A 16,892-nucleotide genomic window follows, 5' to 3' on the forward strand; every position below is an offset into this window, starting at 1 on the left:
TATTTTAAATACATTTGTAAAACAATATATTTTATGCATATAATAATAAAATATTAAAATACAAAATATAATTTATATATGAATATATAAAAGTAAACACACATAACTACAATCAAGACAAAAAGCTATCTTTAAATAATTACATTTAAAATTTGTTATGTAAACAGAGTACCATTGTTTTATATCTTTCTAGACTTTAGCTGGACATCAGGCTGAAGACACACATACACATGCATGTATCTAATCCTTGGTACTCAAAAGTGGTAAAGGATGATGCATTGACTACTTTTGAATTTGTAACAATTGGGGATATGGGAGCGCAGAGAAGGATAAGTAAAACTACTTTTTAAAGGTGTTCTTAGGTATAGTTTCCTTTGTTTATCTGAGTAGTCTAAGGTAACATTAACTTTTGAAATCATTGGGAGAATATCTTGGGCCTTTGATAACTACTAGATTTGCACATTGCTCAGAATTAGTGTGGGTGAGAACTTAAAGGAAGCTTCAAAAGCACCTGTTCAGAAATCCCTGCTGCTGCTCCGGATCTCGTTAAACTCTTGTTCCGCTGCAGAGTTGGCCCTGTGCACGTGGGCTTCTTTAAGTAGGCAATAAGCTGTGTACTTTTTTTTCTTTTTTTTAACTTTGCTTCTGGTACTGACTGAGGAGAGCAGAAATTTGTTACAAAACAAGCTTGTCTTTTCTGAGTGAAACTAGTTTAACATAGAGGTGTGTTGAATACCCAGTTTGGCTGAATGGCAAGTGATAAAAATTTAATTCACATTTGGTTCAAAGCTGACATCATCATAGAATGAATTTTGGGAGTACAGTAATCAATCTGAAATTTATGTGGATCAAGATTAATTTTATGATGTTGTGTGTGATTTTGGAGATTTTCTCCTCTAAGGAAGTATTGAGATGGCAAAGTTAACATTCTGCTTTAGTTCCTCCTCACAAGATATGAGCAAGTCTCCCAAATAATCCTATCTTGAAAGGCTCATGACCTAAATTAATTGAAGTTAATTACTAAATATTTTGTTTCGTATTCTGAATTCAAGCATACCAATTTTATAAACATCACAATTATGAAAATACTTAATATTTATTATTCTGTTTTAAATCTAATTAAAATTTTAAATTTACATTTGTTGACTCAAAAGGGATATAGTTCCTAAAGTTATTCTAAACACTCTCTTACTATTCATATTAACTGTCAGCTTTGAGCATAAAATTAATAGCTTTTATATTCATCCTTTATTTATACAACATTTTGTTTGTGTGATAATAAACATTTATTTATATGCCAATAATATTTTAACAGAGAAAGCATATATTTCACTCCAGTTATATCTGTAATACTTTACTATTTTTGGAAAAGTAATTTATATGGTGTCACCTACACAATCATTGATCATGACAAATTGAGGCATGCCAGAAATGACATCAAGGTAGGGGCGTTGGTTACTAGGCTGAGACCAAAGCCAGAACATACATTTGACTAAATATTGGGACAAAAGCCACCCTTTGTTGCATTTCCAGCTAGGGAATGAGATTAGGGCTGAAATTGACCTTACTGGATAGAAAATGTGTTCTGAAACTACCTGGTATTGCTGTAGTTAAAGCATATTTTTGTTCTTTGTGTTTTTGTTACGAATGGGGAGATAGTTATGAAAGTAACAATGTACACATAGTTGATGTTCAATAGATATTTAAGTAATAATGTCCTGTGATGGACATCTCATCTTTTTGGGGAAATTATCTTTTCTCCTCCTCCTTTCTTTGACCTTATTTAGATTTGATGGAAATCACATTTAAATTTTCAGGGTATTTACTCCATATGGAATGGAGAATAGTATAAAACAGAGGTTAGCAAATTTTTTTGAAAAGGGACACATAGTAAAATATTTCTGGCTTTGCAGGTAATTTATGGTCTCTGTCACAACTACTATGCTCTGCAGTTGCACGTACAAAACAGCCACGGACAATATATAAATGAATGAATATGACTTTTTTCCATAAAACTTTATTTGCAAAAACAGTGGCGGGCCAGATTTCGCCTATGGGTTGTTCTGCTTACCTTTGGCATAAAGTATATCCTCAAGAAACATTGCCGCATTCTTGTGGAAAGTAACTTAACTTTGCTAACATGATGTCAGCTTAAAGTTACTAGGGATTTGGATGGTCCAGTAAGTTGCCCAGCTCGTCCTGTCCTACCCCTGATTGTCTAGAATGCAGTTTAACTGCTTATAGATAGAAAAGCTGGCTTATTTATTTCCTTTAGAGGTGAAGGCTTCATGTAGTTATCAGTGAATTTTTAAATTCCAGTGTCTGGAAGAAAACCTTTTTCAGCTTTTAAAAGGTAACAGCATAGTAGCCAACCCTCTGGTAACCAAATCAAAAAGGAAAATCAAGAGCTTTTTTCATTGAAGAGTGTGGCTAGCATTAATGTAAAAATGTATATGTATAAAACCTTGTGTTTCAATTCCCTTAAACTCTTGGAATATGTATTGTTTCTCTTTTGTAGATTAAGACTAGGATATAGAAGAGCTACTACTATTAAATATGAAGTAGAATGTAGTGACACATACCTTATGTATTTGGAGGTCACATGGTTGGCAACCTCAGTTATGTAAAACGTGTCTTAGCACCAGGGAGAAAGACTTGACCAATTAGAATAAATGTCTGAAGTGATACACTAAAGATTATACATTTTACTAAAGGAGGATTTCTTAGATTATTACAACCTGTTCCCTCGTCTTAAAATTAGTCCAGTGAGTGTACCACACAGCAGGTCTGAAACAGCAAATTTGAGCTGGTTTCAGGGTTGTTAGAATAGTAGCAAGAGCTGGATGTGGTGGCTTATACCTGTAATCTCAGCTACTCAGGAGGCTAAGGTGGGAGGATCGCTGGAGGTCAGGATTTCGAGATCAGCTTGGATAACATAGTGAGACCTCATCTCTTAAAATATTTGAAAATAAAATTAGCCAAGCCTGATAGTTCAAACCTATAATCCAAGCTACTTGTGAGACTGAGGCAGAAGGATCGCATGAAGTCAGGATTTTGAGACCAGCCTGCATTACACAGCGAGACCTCATCTCTTAAAAATATTTTAAAAAACCAAAAAACAAAAACCAGACCTGGACATGTTGATGCACATCTGTAGTCCCAACTACTTAGGAGGATAAGGTGGGAAGATTGCTGGAGCCCAGGAGTTGGGGGCTGCATTGAGCTATGATTGTGCCACTGCACTGCAGCCTCGGTGACAGAACGAGATCCCATCTTTAAAAAAAAAAAAAGGAATAGTAGCAAAATGTTCTGGCTGACTACTTGACGTTAAGGAGTGGACTGGAAAACTACAGTGTGGATTTAAGAACTTTAAAACATTGTAGTTTGGTACCTTTTTTGTAAGGACCCTATTGTTTATAGTTTAGTATATTAATATAATCATTCCTCTAAGTATCAATAAAAGCTTGATTTTAAATTTTTTTTTCTTCTTTTAAGAAGTTAGGGTGGGTGTGGTGTCTCACACCTTAATCTCAGCACTTTGGGAGGCTGAGGAGGGAGGATTCCTTGAGACTAGGAGTTCAAGACCAGCCTGAGCAACATAACAAGACCCTGTCTCTACAAAAAATTAAAAAATTAGCCAGGTGTGCTGGTGTGCACCTGGAGTCCTAGCTACTCAGGAGGCTGAGGTGGAAGGCTCATTTAAGCCCAGGAAGTTAAGGCTGCAGTGAGCCATGATCACAGCACTGTGCTCCAGCCTAGGTGACAGAGGAAGACCCTGTCTCAAAAAAAAAAAAAAAAAAAAAAAAAAAAAAAAAGGAGTAGTTAGATAAATATATAGTATATTTTAGAAAGGTTTTATTTTACAACTGAACAATTTAAAAGTGCCTTGTCACCAAAAGAGAGTGACAAATTTTCCATTACCTGAAAATTGACTTGGGTAATAGCTTATTCCCAGATACTTTAGGACTTCTGATGCTCCTTTATCCTTCAAATTCTTCTGTCTATGGTTATTGTTACCTTTGGGCAGCAATGATTTTAGAAGTTGGGTTAGGTCAAAAGACATTCATTTTTCTTTCTTTCTTTGTTATTTGTTTGGGCTTCTGTTTTCCCTAGTAAAGATCTTTTCCATTCAGTATTGGGTAGCACTCTCTTTCCCAGAGGAATCGAGTTAGATAGAATTTTGTATTGTTCCTGCACTTCCTTGTTCTCAAATACTGAGCATCACTGCCCCACTGAACTTGTCATCCCCTGCACCTAACTCCTTCTTGAGAGAAGACTGTGGCAAAGTCACATGGGACACTACGCTTCTTCAGTGGTAAGAACCAAACCAATAGACCTGCCAAATCTGTACTTTGCTCTGTATGTAAACAGGCCAGTTTTGTGTGGGGCCAGCTTCTTTCCAGGCCCTGTTTGGGACTCCAGACATTGACAGCATTTGAAAGGGATGTTTGGCTTTTGGAGCATCCAGCTTGTTTAAATTCCTTTTGGAAGCCATTGTCGCCCATCTCTGTCCAGATTTAAAAATCAGGCACTTTTTCATTTCAAATATAAAGTGGTGGTTTGATTTTTGTATTGAAGGAAGTGTCTCCTGAGCCTATTACATGCATCACAGAAGGTTTTAGTCTGTTCTGATTGTGGTGTTGCTCATTGTTTTGTGTTAACTTAAAATCCTAGAATTTTTGGTCCAAACCTGATTAGCTATAGGGAGTTAATATGTAAGACTAATGGCTCTTTTTCTCTCTTTATTACCAGAAACTGGTTGCTCAGATGAAGCAGGATCCACAGGTAAACTATTTTTATTCATGTAATTGTTAAATTTAAAATAATTTAAAATAAAATCACCATAAAATACTTAAATATAGATGGTACTTAACTTTTAAGAATTACTTCATTTCTAATAGCAATTATTTTTAATACATTGATCTTCAGGTTTTAAGGGTTTAGAAAATTCATTCTATTTTAATATAGCTATTATTTCATTTTGTTACTATTATTTTGGTTTTATATTAATTGGTTTGAGTATTTTGGAGAAAAATATTAAGTTAATACTCATCATATAGCTTAAATTCATTTCCATAAACCCACTTATTCAAAATCAGAGTTTTTGAGGCTTTCTGTCATAATATTGGTGATCATGTAACAGAATTGTCTTAACCTGAAGAATCTGAGGTGGGCAGGGCAGTAACTTGTTGGACAGCATTGTGGGTGATCTCATTGGAGAAGCCTTATGTCAAATACACTAATAAAAAAGTCCACATGGAGTAAACCAAATTCAATAGATGGGGAGGATGTGTTCCCTAACCCTGACAGAAGACCAAGCAGGGTAAATTGAAATAATTGTATGTGAGACAAATCAAGTAAAAGCAGTCTCTCATTAGGGTGGTGTTCAGTCTGCTAGTAGGCTGTCCTGCTACATTAAGCATTTGAAAACTTTAATTTTGGAATTTTTTGCCTACTTTAGTAAAAGGCAATCATGCTCAGTGTATCTCATCTAAAATAGTATTCTTTTTTTGATTCCTAGAATTTTAGAACTGAGAAAATGCCCTGGTAGTCAGTGTGTTAATTTGAATGATGTAGTGTTAAGGCAGTTGCAGTACTGACAGCTTTTCAGATCTAGGCTAAAATAACAAATGTACTTTGCTAAATAAGGGAGAGGGCAAGTGGGGAAAAACCTCTTATCTTTGTTGATAATGCTGTAAAGCATGTAGTGTATGCATACTTATAACCTCCATTTTCCTACTTTTGTGTGATTAGTGGAGCTTTGGGTTTTCTGTTAATGGATACTTTCTGTAAAGAATAAGAATATTTTAGTGGACAGGTACTCTTACAGTGTAAGATGCTCAAATATAAAACTTCGTGTAATTTAAAACAGTTGCAGAGGAGCTGCTTGTGTTTCGGTGAGAGGAGCCTATATTTAGGATCTGTGCATTAGGTGATGGTATTATGGCTACAGTGTAATGCATGACAGATTTGATTGGCTGAATGCTTCAGGTTGCTTCATCATTTGTAATACAGTATGCATAGTTTTCCTGCTACTATTCTGTTAACAAATGAACTATCTTTCTCACAGATATTTTTTCTTTCCAATCAGAATGCTGACTTAAAGAAACAGCTTCATGAACTCCAAGCCAAAATCACAGCTTTGAGTGAGAAACAGGTAGGGGAAAAGGGGAGGGGGACATATTTTTAACATTGTGTTCTAAAGATATGTCTGCTCGAGGCTTCTAAGAGAACTGCTATTTTTCCTCATGTGTGAAAATAAGTGTGGGCAGCCAGACTTGGTTTTAATTTTGTTTGAGCTCTGTTTATCTATTTTTATTTTTGGTTGAAATCAGTCTCTAGAGTATCCCATGGGTATATGTTACTGGCAAATACCTAAAAGCAATGTGGCAGGCTGCCGTTAACTGTGTTAATTAAACTCTATAGTTTACCCATAGGGGATGGGGTAAAGGCAGTTAGTGAGAATAGGTGATAGAGAATCTTGTAGGTGCTGAATGTACCTTGTTACCTGTCTTAAAGCCTTGAGCTGACATTTAACTTACTGTGGAGAGAATTTTCTTGTAAGTAGATTGCTCTAAATGTAGGTCTCCCATTCTAAGTATGGTCATGCCTTTATGTTAATCTCTATTAGATATTGACCTACTATTACGTGAAAAAACTTATTAGACTTATTCTATATAGGGCAGGGCAGGAGAAGAACATCTTGCTTTTTTCCAAGGACACCAGGAAAATATTCTTTGGAATTTTTTGTATGATGACCTCCACTTTACCAATTCAGGCAGTGCCTGCCACCAGGTGGAGTGTGGCAATTGATAGAGCTATAAGTAAATGTTTATGTAATCCCATGAAGCATTTGTTTTCTTGTTTCTTCCCCACCACTCTCCCTCTGGTTAGAAAGAGTGGTTTTCTGTCTTGGAGGAGGTGAATGTATTAATCAAAAGAATAAGGTGATTTGCAGTTGATATTTCATGCCAGTGACATTTTATTGAAGATTTTTGACTAAATAGTTCTAAATAACTGATTTTTATGTTGTTATTTGATGTTATTTAGTGAAATAATAACAATGAGAATAATTTATTCCTGGAGATTTTTTATTGTGTTTTCTATTGTGGTTTCATTTAACTGAGGGGAGAAATAAACTTTGAGAACTATGTGGAAGAGATGTGAATCATTAATGTTTCAGAATAGATCATCTTCCAAGCTGAGTGAACAACTGCTTTATATTCTTCCCTCCTATTCTTATGCGTCCCCATCTTGTCTTCTCCACAGACAGGAGGTATTTTAGATTAGGGAATTGCCAAACTAAAATTGGGAGGAGGTGGGATGGTGGAGAACAATTTGTAAGAAAAAATATAAACAGAGTTGGTTAGTATGTATTTGGCTCTGAATGTGATTCAGTTCTCTAAAGTCAACATGATGTGTGTTAGTGAAAGTGTTCTAGCTTTAGAATTCTGTTAGCACTGAGCCTCCTTATAGTTTCAGGGTTAGTTTGACAAGACGCCAATGAATGACTCACATTTGCTGAAAAATTCACGTGTTCCAGCAGGGAAAGAAGGTGAGAACTGATTAGTGGAGTAGGGGTTGGGGGATGCTATTGCAAAGTTAAGGTAACTTAAGACTACATTTGGGGAAAGTGGGACAATTGTTAGAAATTTACATCTACTCGAAATTTTTGTTTGTGAGAACTGACATAGATTTGGTTTATTCTGTAACTTTTTATTCTTTAATCTTTTTTCTGTTAGGGACCTTACTGAATAGAAAATTGCAACTATCTATGTTAAGACATTTCATCAAGTGGCAAGCTCTAATTGTTCTCTGAACTAAGTTTGCATTTCAGAAATTGGAATTTTAAAAAATGTCTAACATCAGGAAAACTTTAGGTATACAAAGTAAATAAAACTAGAGTTAGAAACTGAAATCCAGTCCTGCAGTTTTATATTTCCTTAACTGTTAAAACAACCTTCTTGATGGAACAGAAAATATCATTTTTAGGTAGGGTGATACTTGATGGAAGCACAGCTGTAAAGTTCAAAAGCTCATCCCTCCTCAGACTTACTTTCAACATGTGATATTACTGTTTAGTTTAGAATAGTTTTATTGGCCAGGCGTGGTGGCTCATGCCTGTAATCCCAGCACTTTGGGAGGCCAAGGCGGGTGGATTTCCTGAGGTCAGAGGTTCGAGACCAGCCTGGCCAATGTGGTGAAACCCCATCTCTACTAAAAATATAAAAATTAACCGGGGGTAGTGGTGCACACCAGTAGTCCCAGCTACTTGGGAGGCTGAGACAGGAGAATTGCATTGCTTTGAACCCAGGAGGCAGAGTTGCAGTGAGCCAAGACCGTGCACTGTACTCAGCCTGGGTGACAGAGCGAGATCTGTCTCAAAAATAAAGTTTTATTTAGAACAGTTTCTAATGCTATATGCCCTTTTTTTGCCCCCCGCTCAAATGAGCCACCTTATCCTCTGGCAGAACCCTAACCAATTTTTTCCTTCCACTTTAATAACTAAAAATCTGAATTACCTTATCCATATGACTAATATGTTAACATTAATTTTTTTGTTAGAAAATTTTAAATACAGAAAAGTTTGGAGAATAATGGCATATTTCACACTTAACTCTTTGTCGTTTTGCTTCCATTCTTTTCTCTGTGCATTTTCTGTAATCATTTTTTCAATATTTATTAGAATACTTTAATTATACAAATAATGGACTCATATATTCTCTTCTTTTATTAAAAGTTGCATCTGACCTCCAAAGTCATGAGCAAAAAAAAAGAGAAAGACCATTGCAGATAGTCACTATTTCTTGCAGTAGACACTAGTTCTTATTCACTGTTGCCACTTCAATCTTTGATACTTACTCAGTTTCTTCCTTAAAACTATATAATCGTATGCTCCATTTGGGAAAATACAGCCTTTAGTGAGCATCCTTCATGGCTAAAACTCAGTGAATTTCACTGAATTCTTGGTTGGAAGGTTCTAGTGCTTTTAAACTGTAACTTGAGATTTCTGGAAGAAACTCTGGCAGATTTCTAAGTCAGCTTCTTGACCTGCTTTCAATTTGTGGCGGACAGTTTTAACTCAGAAAATCCCTGACTTGATTGGCTAAATAAATTATATGTTATATAGCCATTAAGATCATGGTTTTGGAAAGTATTTTAATGTACAGGAATGTGCTCTGAAATAATAAGTGAGAGAGTATACACAACTTTATGTGCATTACAGTCCCATTTTTATGTTTATTTTGTGTATATATGTATGTGGGTGTGTAAATGTATGTAAAAACAGTGTCAGTATAAGATATTGGAAGGTGGTTAAGTTTACAGGTGATTTATTTTTTCTGTATACTCTTATGTATATTTTCTAAATGCTCCACAATAAATATGTTTCACTTTTAGAATCATAAATAGACGAGAAAGATGATGTAAAAAATTTTTTAACATCAAGCTCTTGTCTGTTTCAGGCATAGTTCACATTTTAAAATCTAATGACATTCTTCTCATGGTATTAAATACATGAACCACGTTAGTCAGAGAATCCAACTTTTTTTTTTTTTTTTTTTCCGAGACAGGGTCTTGCTCTGTCACCCAGACTGGAGTGCAGTGTTGCAATCTTGGCTCACTGTAAACTCCACCTCCTGAGTTCATGCCATTCTCCCACCTCAGCCTCCCAAGTAGCTGGGACTACAGGTGCCCGCCACCACATCTGGGCAATTTTTTGTATTTTTAGTAGAGACCGGGTTTCACCGTGTTAGCCACGATGGTCTAGATCTCCTGACCTTGTGATCCACCCACCTCGGCCTCCCAAAGTGCTGGGATTACAGGTGTGAAGTAATGCTGAAGTATGGAAGCAACTATTAATTTCTTTAACAGGATTCACTGTCATTCTCACTCCCCACACCCTTATTTTTTGATAGGCTATGTGGTCTTTTATGGAGATATTCCGATATGGAGCCAAAGTGCTTAGTTGCTCTAGTTCTGTGCTTTCATTTTAATTCCTTATAGAGGCAATCTTAACATCCCAAAGTTTGTTGCTTGTTACTGTGGTGCTTCAGGGTTAAGCCTTCGTGGTTGCAGCTTTGGTTTCCCCTGCCTGAACAGTTTGCTATCCTGTCTCCTTTTACCTGGTGGCCTCCTAGTGAGGTTTCATGTCATAGCTTAAATGTCATTTCCTCAGAGGAGCTATCCCTGACACTCCTTCCTCTAGTCAAAATCAACTGTTTCTGTTATCTCTCATTGAACCATACTTTCCCTTCATAGTTATTCTATCTAGGATTATGTTCAGTTGTGAATGACTGAAAACCCAAAATGAAAATGATGTAAACAGAGAAAACTTAATTTCTCTCTCATCTAAAAGTTCTGTAGGTCCCCCTAGGGCTAGGACTGTGAAGAGTGGTTGCATGGTGTCAGGGAACCCAGGTTCCTCCTATTCTGTTGCTCTGCCATTCTCAGCATGCAGCTTTCACATCACAGTCCAAAATAGCTGCTCCATCTGGTAAGAAGGGGGAGAAGCAACAAAGAGCAAGCCCTTTATTTTTTAAGGATGTTTTCTTTTCTTTTTTTTTTTTTTTGAGACGTAGTCTCGCTCTGTCGCCCAGGCTGGAGTGCAGTGGCCGGATCTCAGCTCACTGCAAGCTCCGCCTCCCGGGTTTACGCCATTCTCTCGCCTCAGCCTCCCGAGTAGCTGGGACTACAGGCGCCCGCCATCTCGCCCGGCTAATTTTTTGTATTTTTTTAGTAGAGACGGGGTTTCACCGTGTTAGCCAGGATGGTCTCGATATCCTGACCTCGTGATCCGCCCGTCTCGGCCTCCCAAAGTGCTGGGATTACAGGCTTGAGCCACCGCGCCCGGCCAAGGATGTTTTCTAGAAGTTGCATGCACCACTTCCAGTTAGATCCCATGGGCCTGAACTTAGTCATATGGCCCCCGCTAGGAGCAAGGAAGTCTGGAAAATGTAGGTAGTTTATTGCTTGTGGTCGTGGCCAGATAAAATTCAAGGACTATTACTGAGTAAGAATTGGGAAATAGCTACTGGGAATAATTAGCATTTTCTATTACAGTAGCATATCTGTATCTGTAGCATTACTGTTTTTTAAATATCTGTCTTCCTCATTAGATTGTTAGTTTCAGGAAGGCGGGGAACATGTTTGTTTTATTTGCTTTTTTATTCCTAGTATAATATTTAGTATAATATTTAACATAGAATGATATTAACACAGAAGAGGCACTTATATTCTTTAAATGTATTATTTTATCCACCTGATCTTTTGCTCTGCTTATATCATAATTTTTTTATAGAACGGTGTGTCTTGCTTTTTATGCTTTTAAACCTAACTTATGAAAATCTTCTCAGATTTTGAGTGTTCTTTGAGAGCATGATTTTAACAGCTTTAAATTTTAGTGTAATTCGCTATATCATGATTTTAAAAACTATTCTTCTCTTGATGATAGGGTATTTCCAGTTTTTTTGCTATTATCAATATTGCTTTGATAGATATACCCTTCTATATGAATGCGTGTTTCTCTCTGATTGTCTTAGGAGAAGTTCCTAGATGGGTGATGACTACATGTATTGGTCACCTATTGCCCTAACAATTCTGCATCAGAAACTAGTTTGTTGAGTGGCTTTCAGCACTGCCAGTACTTATAGCTAACTGGTCAAAGATCTGATTATCTCTTTAAGAAAAATAAGCTTGATGAAGTAACTTACACTTTAATAATGTACCATATTGTTTGTTATAGGGCATTTAACCTAAGTGTTTATTTTCACACTGGGTCTGTAGGTCATCTGGGGTTCTCCTGATCTAGGCTGTACTTGGCCAGGCACCTCTGCTTCAGTTTGTGGGCTGACTGAACTTGCCTTCAGGCTGCAAGTTTGGTTAGGTCTACTCTAAATGTGTTCATTCTGAGGCCTTGCATGAAGGGACAGCAGCTACCTGGGGTGTATTCATTTCGTAGTTTACCTAAGAGCACAGGAAGCAGGCCAAACTACTAAAATACATTTTAAGACTCTGCTGGCATCAGGTTTGTTAACATTTCATTAGCCAAAAGAAGCCACATGGCCAAGCCTTGCAAAGTTATATGACAAAGGGTGTTGTGAATGTATAATTTTAAAACAGAGAGGATATGGAAATTGAAAACAGTAATTCATCTACTGCACTTGGTCTAAAGGTATAAAAAAAAGCTTTTGCTACATAAAAAAAAAATTTTTTAAACCAAATATCTCCAAATAACCCCCAGAAAAGGCTGTATCACATTAATAGCATATATTGAGAATAAGTGATTTTCCCCAGGAGATACTATCTGTCACAGGAGAAAAAAAACACTCTGCTAATTTGGAAGATGTACTGATTTGTATTTGATGCTTATCAGGAAGTATATTTTTAAAAGAATTTGCCATTTGTCCATGGCACAAATCTATTACAGTATTACATAGAATTATCTTTTGGTTTTAAATTTTGTTATTCTTTCATACCTTCTTCTATTTCTTTTACTCCTTTTAGAGAGATAGACCCTTCTGTAGTCATTGATTTTTTCTGTAAGTTTGCTTCTCTGACTCTGTTTAAAAATTACAGTCACCTGGCTGGGTGCGATGGCTCACAGCTGTAATCTCAGCACTTTGGGAGGCTGAGGTAGGTGGATCACCTGAGGTCAGGAGTTTGAGACCAGCCCGGCCAACATGACGAAACCCTGTCTCTACTAAAAATAGAAAAATTAGCCGGGTGTGGTGGTGAGCACCTGTAGTCCCAGCTACTTAGGAGGCTGAGGCAGGAGAGTTGCTTGAACCTCAGAGGCAGAGGCTGCAGGGAGCCAAGATGGTGCCACTGCACTCCAGTCTGGGCAACAGAGCGAGACTCGTCTCAAAAAAAAAAAAAAAAAAAAAAAATTAAAGAACCCTTTTTTTAAAAATTCTTCAAAAAAAAAAAAAAAAAAAAAATTATAGTCACCATTTCTTACAGATCTCTTCAACATAATACTGGATGAAATACTTTTCTGGGTTTAGTAAGTTCATCTTGCCATTTATGGCATCATTCTCAATTTTAAGTTTGAATATATTTTAATACGAGATTCTGAAGCTTTTGGGAAAGAAGTTTCTGTCCCTCCTATTACTAGTTATGTTTCTGATGCATAGAACAACGTAATTTAAGCTAATTAGGTAACTGAAACAAAGGACTGGGTAGGGATGGGGGAACCAGAAGTTTGATTCTATTCCTGACTCTGTAATAGACTTGTTGATAGATTTTCATTATTGAATAACTTAATATGTCTTTTTCCATATTTGCGGAATGTTTGGATTATGCACTGAGGAGTTAATGCATGTGTATCCATTGAGTGCATGGAATTCTTTTGTAGGTGAGTTCTATTTAAAAGGAAATTATTGGCTGTAGTCATGGTGGTTAACTTCATCTCATATGTAACACTTTCATCTTACATGTAAAGTACTACTTTTCTAAGAAGCTTAGAACATTTCACATTTAACTCAATGACAAGTGTGTCATTGTAATACATAAACTGAGATGTGGACTTTGTGACTTAACCATTATCGTATAATTTATCAGTATCAGATTCAATACTAGAATCCAGATTGCTGTACTCTTCATTCAGTTTTATTTAGTAACTCTGTAAAGCTTTATCTATCAAATATTTTTTTGAAATAGGACATTAGGCAAAATAATTACTTTGCCTTTAGGTCTCATTACCTTGGAGTCAAATAAGTAAGTTAGATCCTATAGTCCTAGTGTTTGTTACCTGATATATGACTATCTCCAGCCTCTAATACCAGTTACCATAAAATGTTATCCTCCGTGGCTCACAGCCAAACTAGTGTGATTGGCGCATCACATTGGAATTTAAAATTGTTGTCTTAGAAATCTTTTCACTGTGATGGAAACCTGACTTTATCCAGAGCTTAGGAATTTCCTAAGATTTAGTCTAGTTCATCCCTCCTGTGTAATATTTATGTGAAGCCATTGGTCCAATTGTTTGTTAAGTTTATTGCCACTTGTGTACATCAAAGGACATCAGCTCCTCCTTTTCATCAAATACAGGAAATGTAATATTTCAGATTTCTGCTGGTGAAATCCTGTTGGCTTATATTCAGCCAAGATGAGATGAAGGAAAGGCTCAGAAATAACTGGCTACAAGTATGAAAGTTCTGAAGATCGAGAGGTTGTATATATGTGATGTGACTGTGGTTCCCAGTGCTGTATTATCTCCTCTCCTTTTTACCTGTCTTCTTGGAGTGTGATTGTCTCTGTTGCTGCTAGTTTTACCTAAGTGGTCAAAGATTTGACTATCTCTTTAAGAAAGAGATGCTTGATTGAGTAACTTATACTTTAGTAACGTGCCACATTATTATAGGGCATTTTACCTGAGTATGGCAGAGGAAATCAAGTCAGTTGATGACTTGTACCAGATGCATCAATCTGCTGAGTTAAGGCACAGCAATCTTCATGTGAATTTATCCTAGTAACTTATTTTTGGTGCTGGCAAATTGAATGACTTTTAAAATTCAAATTGAATTTCTTAGCCCTTGTCATCAGGTGTTACGTATCTTGACACTGACTGGAAATCTGATAGATTCCACTGATAGAAAATACTGACTGGAATCTACTGTATTTTTTTTTCTACTTTGCTCATCTGTTGCTTAGCTGAGAGCAGTTGCTTCAAGCTATGAAAATAAAATCAAAGGCCAAGTTTGTGAAATTTTTTCAAGCATGTGGTATCTGCCTTTTTTTCTTTTGCATAGAACATATCTGTATTTCAGAATGTTTAGGGACTCTTCCACTCTTTAGAGAACGTTAATTTTTGAATGATAGGCAGTGTGAACAACAAATGCTTTTTAGGAGCCAATACAACTGACACCACCTCTCTACTATATCGTGTGCTTTCAAATAATGTGCTTATATATATATGTGCTTTCAAATAATCCATTCCCCCGTATTTATTCCCTTTTCTCTAGGATGTGTGCTTTCTAGACTTCTTTATCATTCCGAGAGTCTGAGTCATCTGTCTTATTCCACATGTATTTATTGAGAGTTTACTCTGGTGAAAGGCATGATACTAGGCCCTTGGAGGATGCAGAGAATGAAAATCTTGCATTGTCACTTCCATGTGACTGGTTATGACCTACAAGGCATTCAAGCTCATTAGCATTGATACCTTTAACAGCTCATTCTCATACATACTCCATAAATTCCCTGCTGTCACCCTTACTTCCTGGGCTCTCTCAAGACTGTGCCTTCTTCACACATCCTCTTCTCTATACCTGGAATTTTCTTATCTCTTTACCTGGTTAATTCCTACATATACTTTGAAGACTCAGCTTAAGCAAGATCCTCTACAAGCTTTCATTGACTTCTTTCTACCTTCCAAGCAGAGTTAGACACTCCTCTTCTGTGTACTCATGGTACTTGGTACTTGTGCCTACTTTATTTGGCACTCATTGTGGTACTTATTTGCCCTCATCGAGTTGTATTGTAATTACTTGTAAGATCCTCACAGGCAAGGACTGTGTCTTGCTCATGTTTGTACCCCTCAAGGCTAGAATGGTAGGTTAGCAGCAAGTGTTTTTGAATGTTATTAATTCATTATGCCCTCAGAAAGCTGGTAAGGTGGCCAAAGATGTCCATACCAAAGGTTCACCATCGAAAGAAAATTCCCATTTAAATGGTGCAATTCAGTTTTGTGAAGGGGGTGGAATATTCTCATTATTATTTCCTACTTCAGTGTTTCGGGAGAATTCAGTGCCATTATTAACTCTATTCCAATTTAGAGCAGCTTTATCTTAGTTTCAGAAAAGGACAGTTTTTATTAAGTGAAGTTGTATAAACTAGTAAACGAATCTGGGGCCACCAGTTTGAAAACTTGATACATCTAGAAACAAGTCTCTTCTGCAGTGTTGCTACATCGCTTACCTCAGAAAACCCTTCATTTTCTCACCCATGCCTGCCTCCCCATTGAATCCATACATACCTTATCCTCTAGACTTTTCAGATACTTGTCATGCTGTGTTGTTTCTTCAACCTGGGATGTTTTTACCTGTCTTTGCATAGTGCAAACTTAGGGTCACCTTATACCTTTCTTCTGGCAGACCCACTTACAGGACTGTATAGTACAGAAATCACCACAAAAGAAAATTTGAGGCCGGGCGCGGTGGCTCAAGCCTGTAATCCCAGCACTTTGGGAGGCCGAGACGGGCGGATCACGAGGTCAGGAGATCGAGACCATCCTGGCTAACACGGTGAAACCTCGTCTCTACTAAAAATACAAAAAAAAACTAGCCGGGCGAGGTGGCGGCGCCTGTAGTCCCAGCTACTCGGGAGGCTGAGGCAGGAGAATGGCGTGAACCCGGGAGGCGGAGCTTGCAGTGAGCTGAGATCCGGCCACTGCGCTCCAGTCCGGGCGACAGAGCGAGACTCCGCCTCAAAAAAAAAAAAAAAAAAGAAAATTTGAAAACAAATGTGATTGAATCAAGGTGCATTAGTAAGTAATACATAAGGTGCATTAGTAAGAATACATTAGCTATATATGCATATTATAGAATAGTATGTAGCTGTTAAAAAAGAATGAGGTGGCCGGGCACGGTGGCTCAAGCCTGTAATCCCAACACTTTGGGAGGCCGAGACGGGCGGATCACGAGGTCAGGAGATCGAGACCATCCTGGCTAACACAGTGAAACCCCGTCTCTACTAAAAAATACAAAAAACTAGCTGGGCCAGGTGGCGGGCGCCTGTAGTCCCAGCTACTCGGGAGGCTGAGGCAGGAGAATGGCGTGAACCTGGGAGGTGGAGTTTGCAGTGAGCTGAAATCTGGCCACTGCACTCCAGCCTGGGCGACAGAGCGAGACTCTGTCTCAAAAAAAAAAAAAAAAAAAAAAACATGTTGAATT

At 37.3% G+C, this 16,892-nt stretch overlaps 1 protein-coding gene across 21 annotated transcripts in view; it reads left to right on the top strand.

The window, feature by feature from the left end:
* PHF21A (PHD finger protein 21A) overlaps positions 1-16,892 on the top strand; it is a 211,263-nt gene that overhangs the window by 41,521 nt on the left and 152,850 nt on the right. For 11 of the 21 annotated variants that reach the window (XR_001882591.1, XM_017858143.1, XM_017858124.1 and 8 more), the window contains 2 exons: positions 4,753-4,785; positions 6,071-6,157. Coding sequence is in view for 20 of the 21 variants with exons in the window: in XM_017858143.1 (XP_017713632.1) it covers positions 4,753-4,785; positions 6,071-6,157 (120 nt within the window). In the remaining variant the exon portion in view is untranslated. The remainder of the gene's footprint in view (positions 1-4,752; positions 4,786-6,070; positions 6,158-16,892) is intronic. The other 10 variants (XM_017858146.1, XM_017858142.1, XM_017858145.1 and 7 more) reach the window with 1 other exon arrangement.

This window comes from Rhinopithecus bieti, unplaced genomic scaffold, assembly GCF_001698545.2.
Source record: "Rhinopithecus bieti isolate Rb0 unplaced genomic scaffold, ASM169854v2 scaffold_46101, whole genome shotgun sequence".
Taxonomy (NCBI): Eukaryota; Metazoa; Chordata; class Mammalia; order Primates; family Cercopithecidae; genus Rhinopithecus; species Rhinopithecus bieti.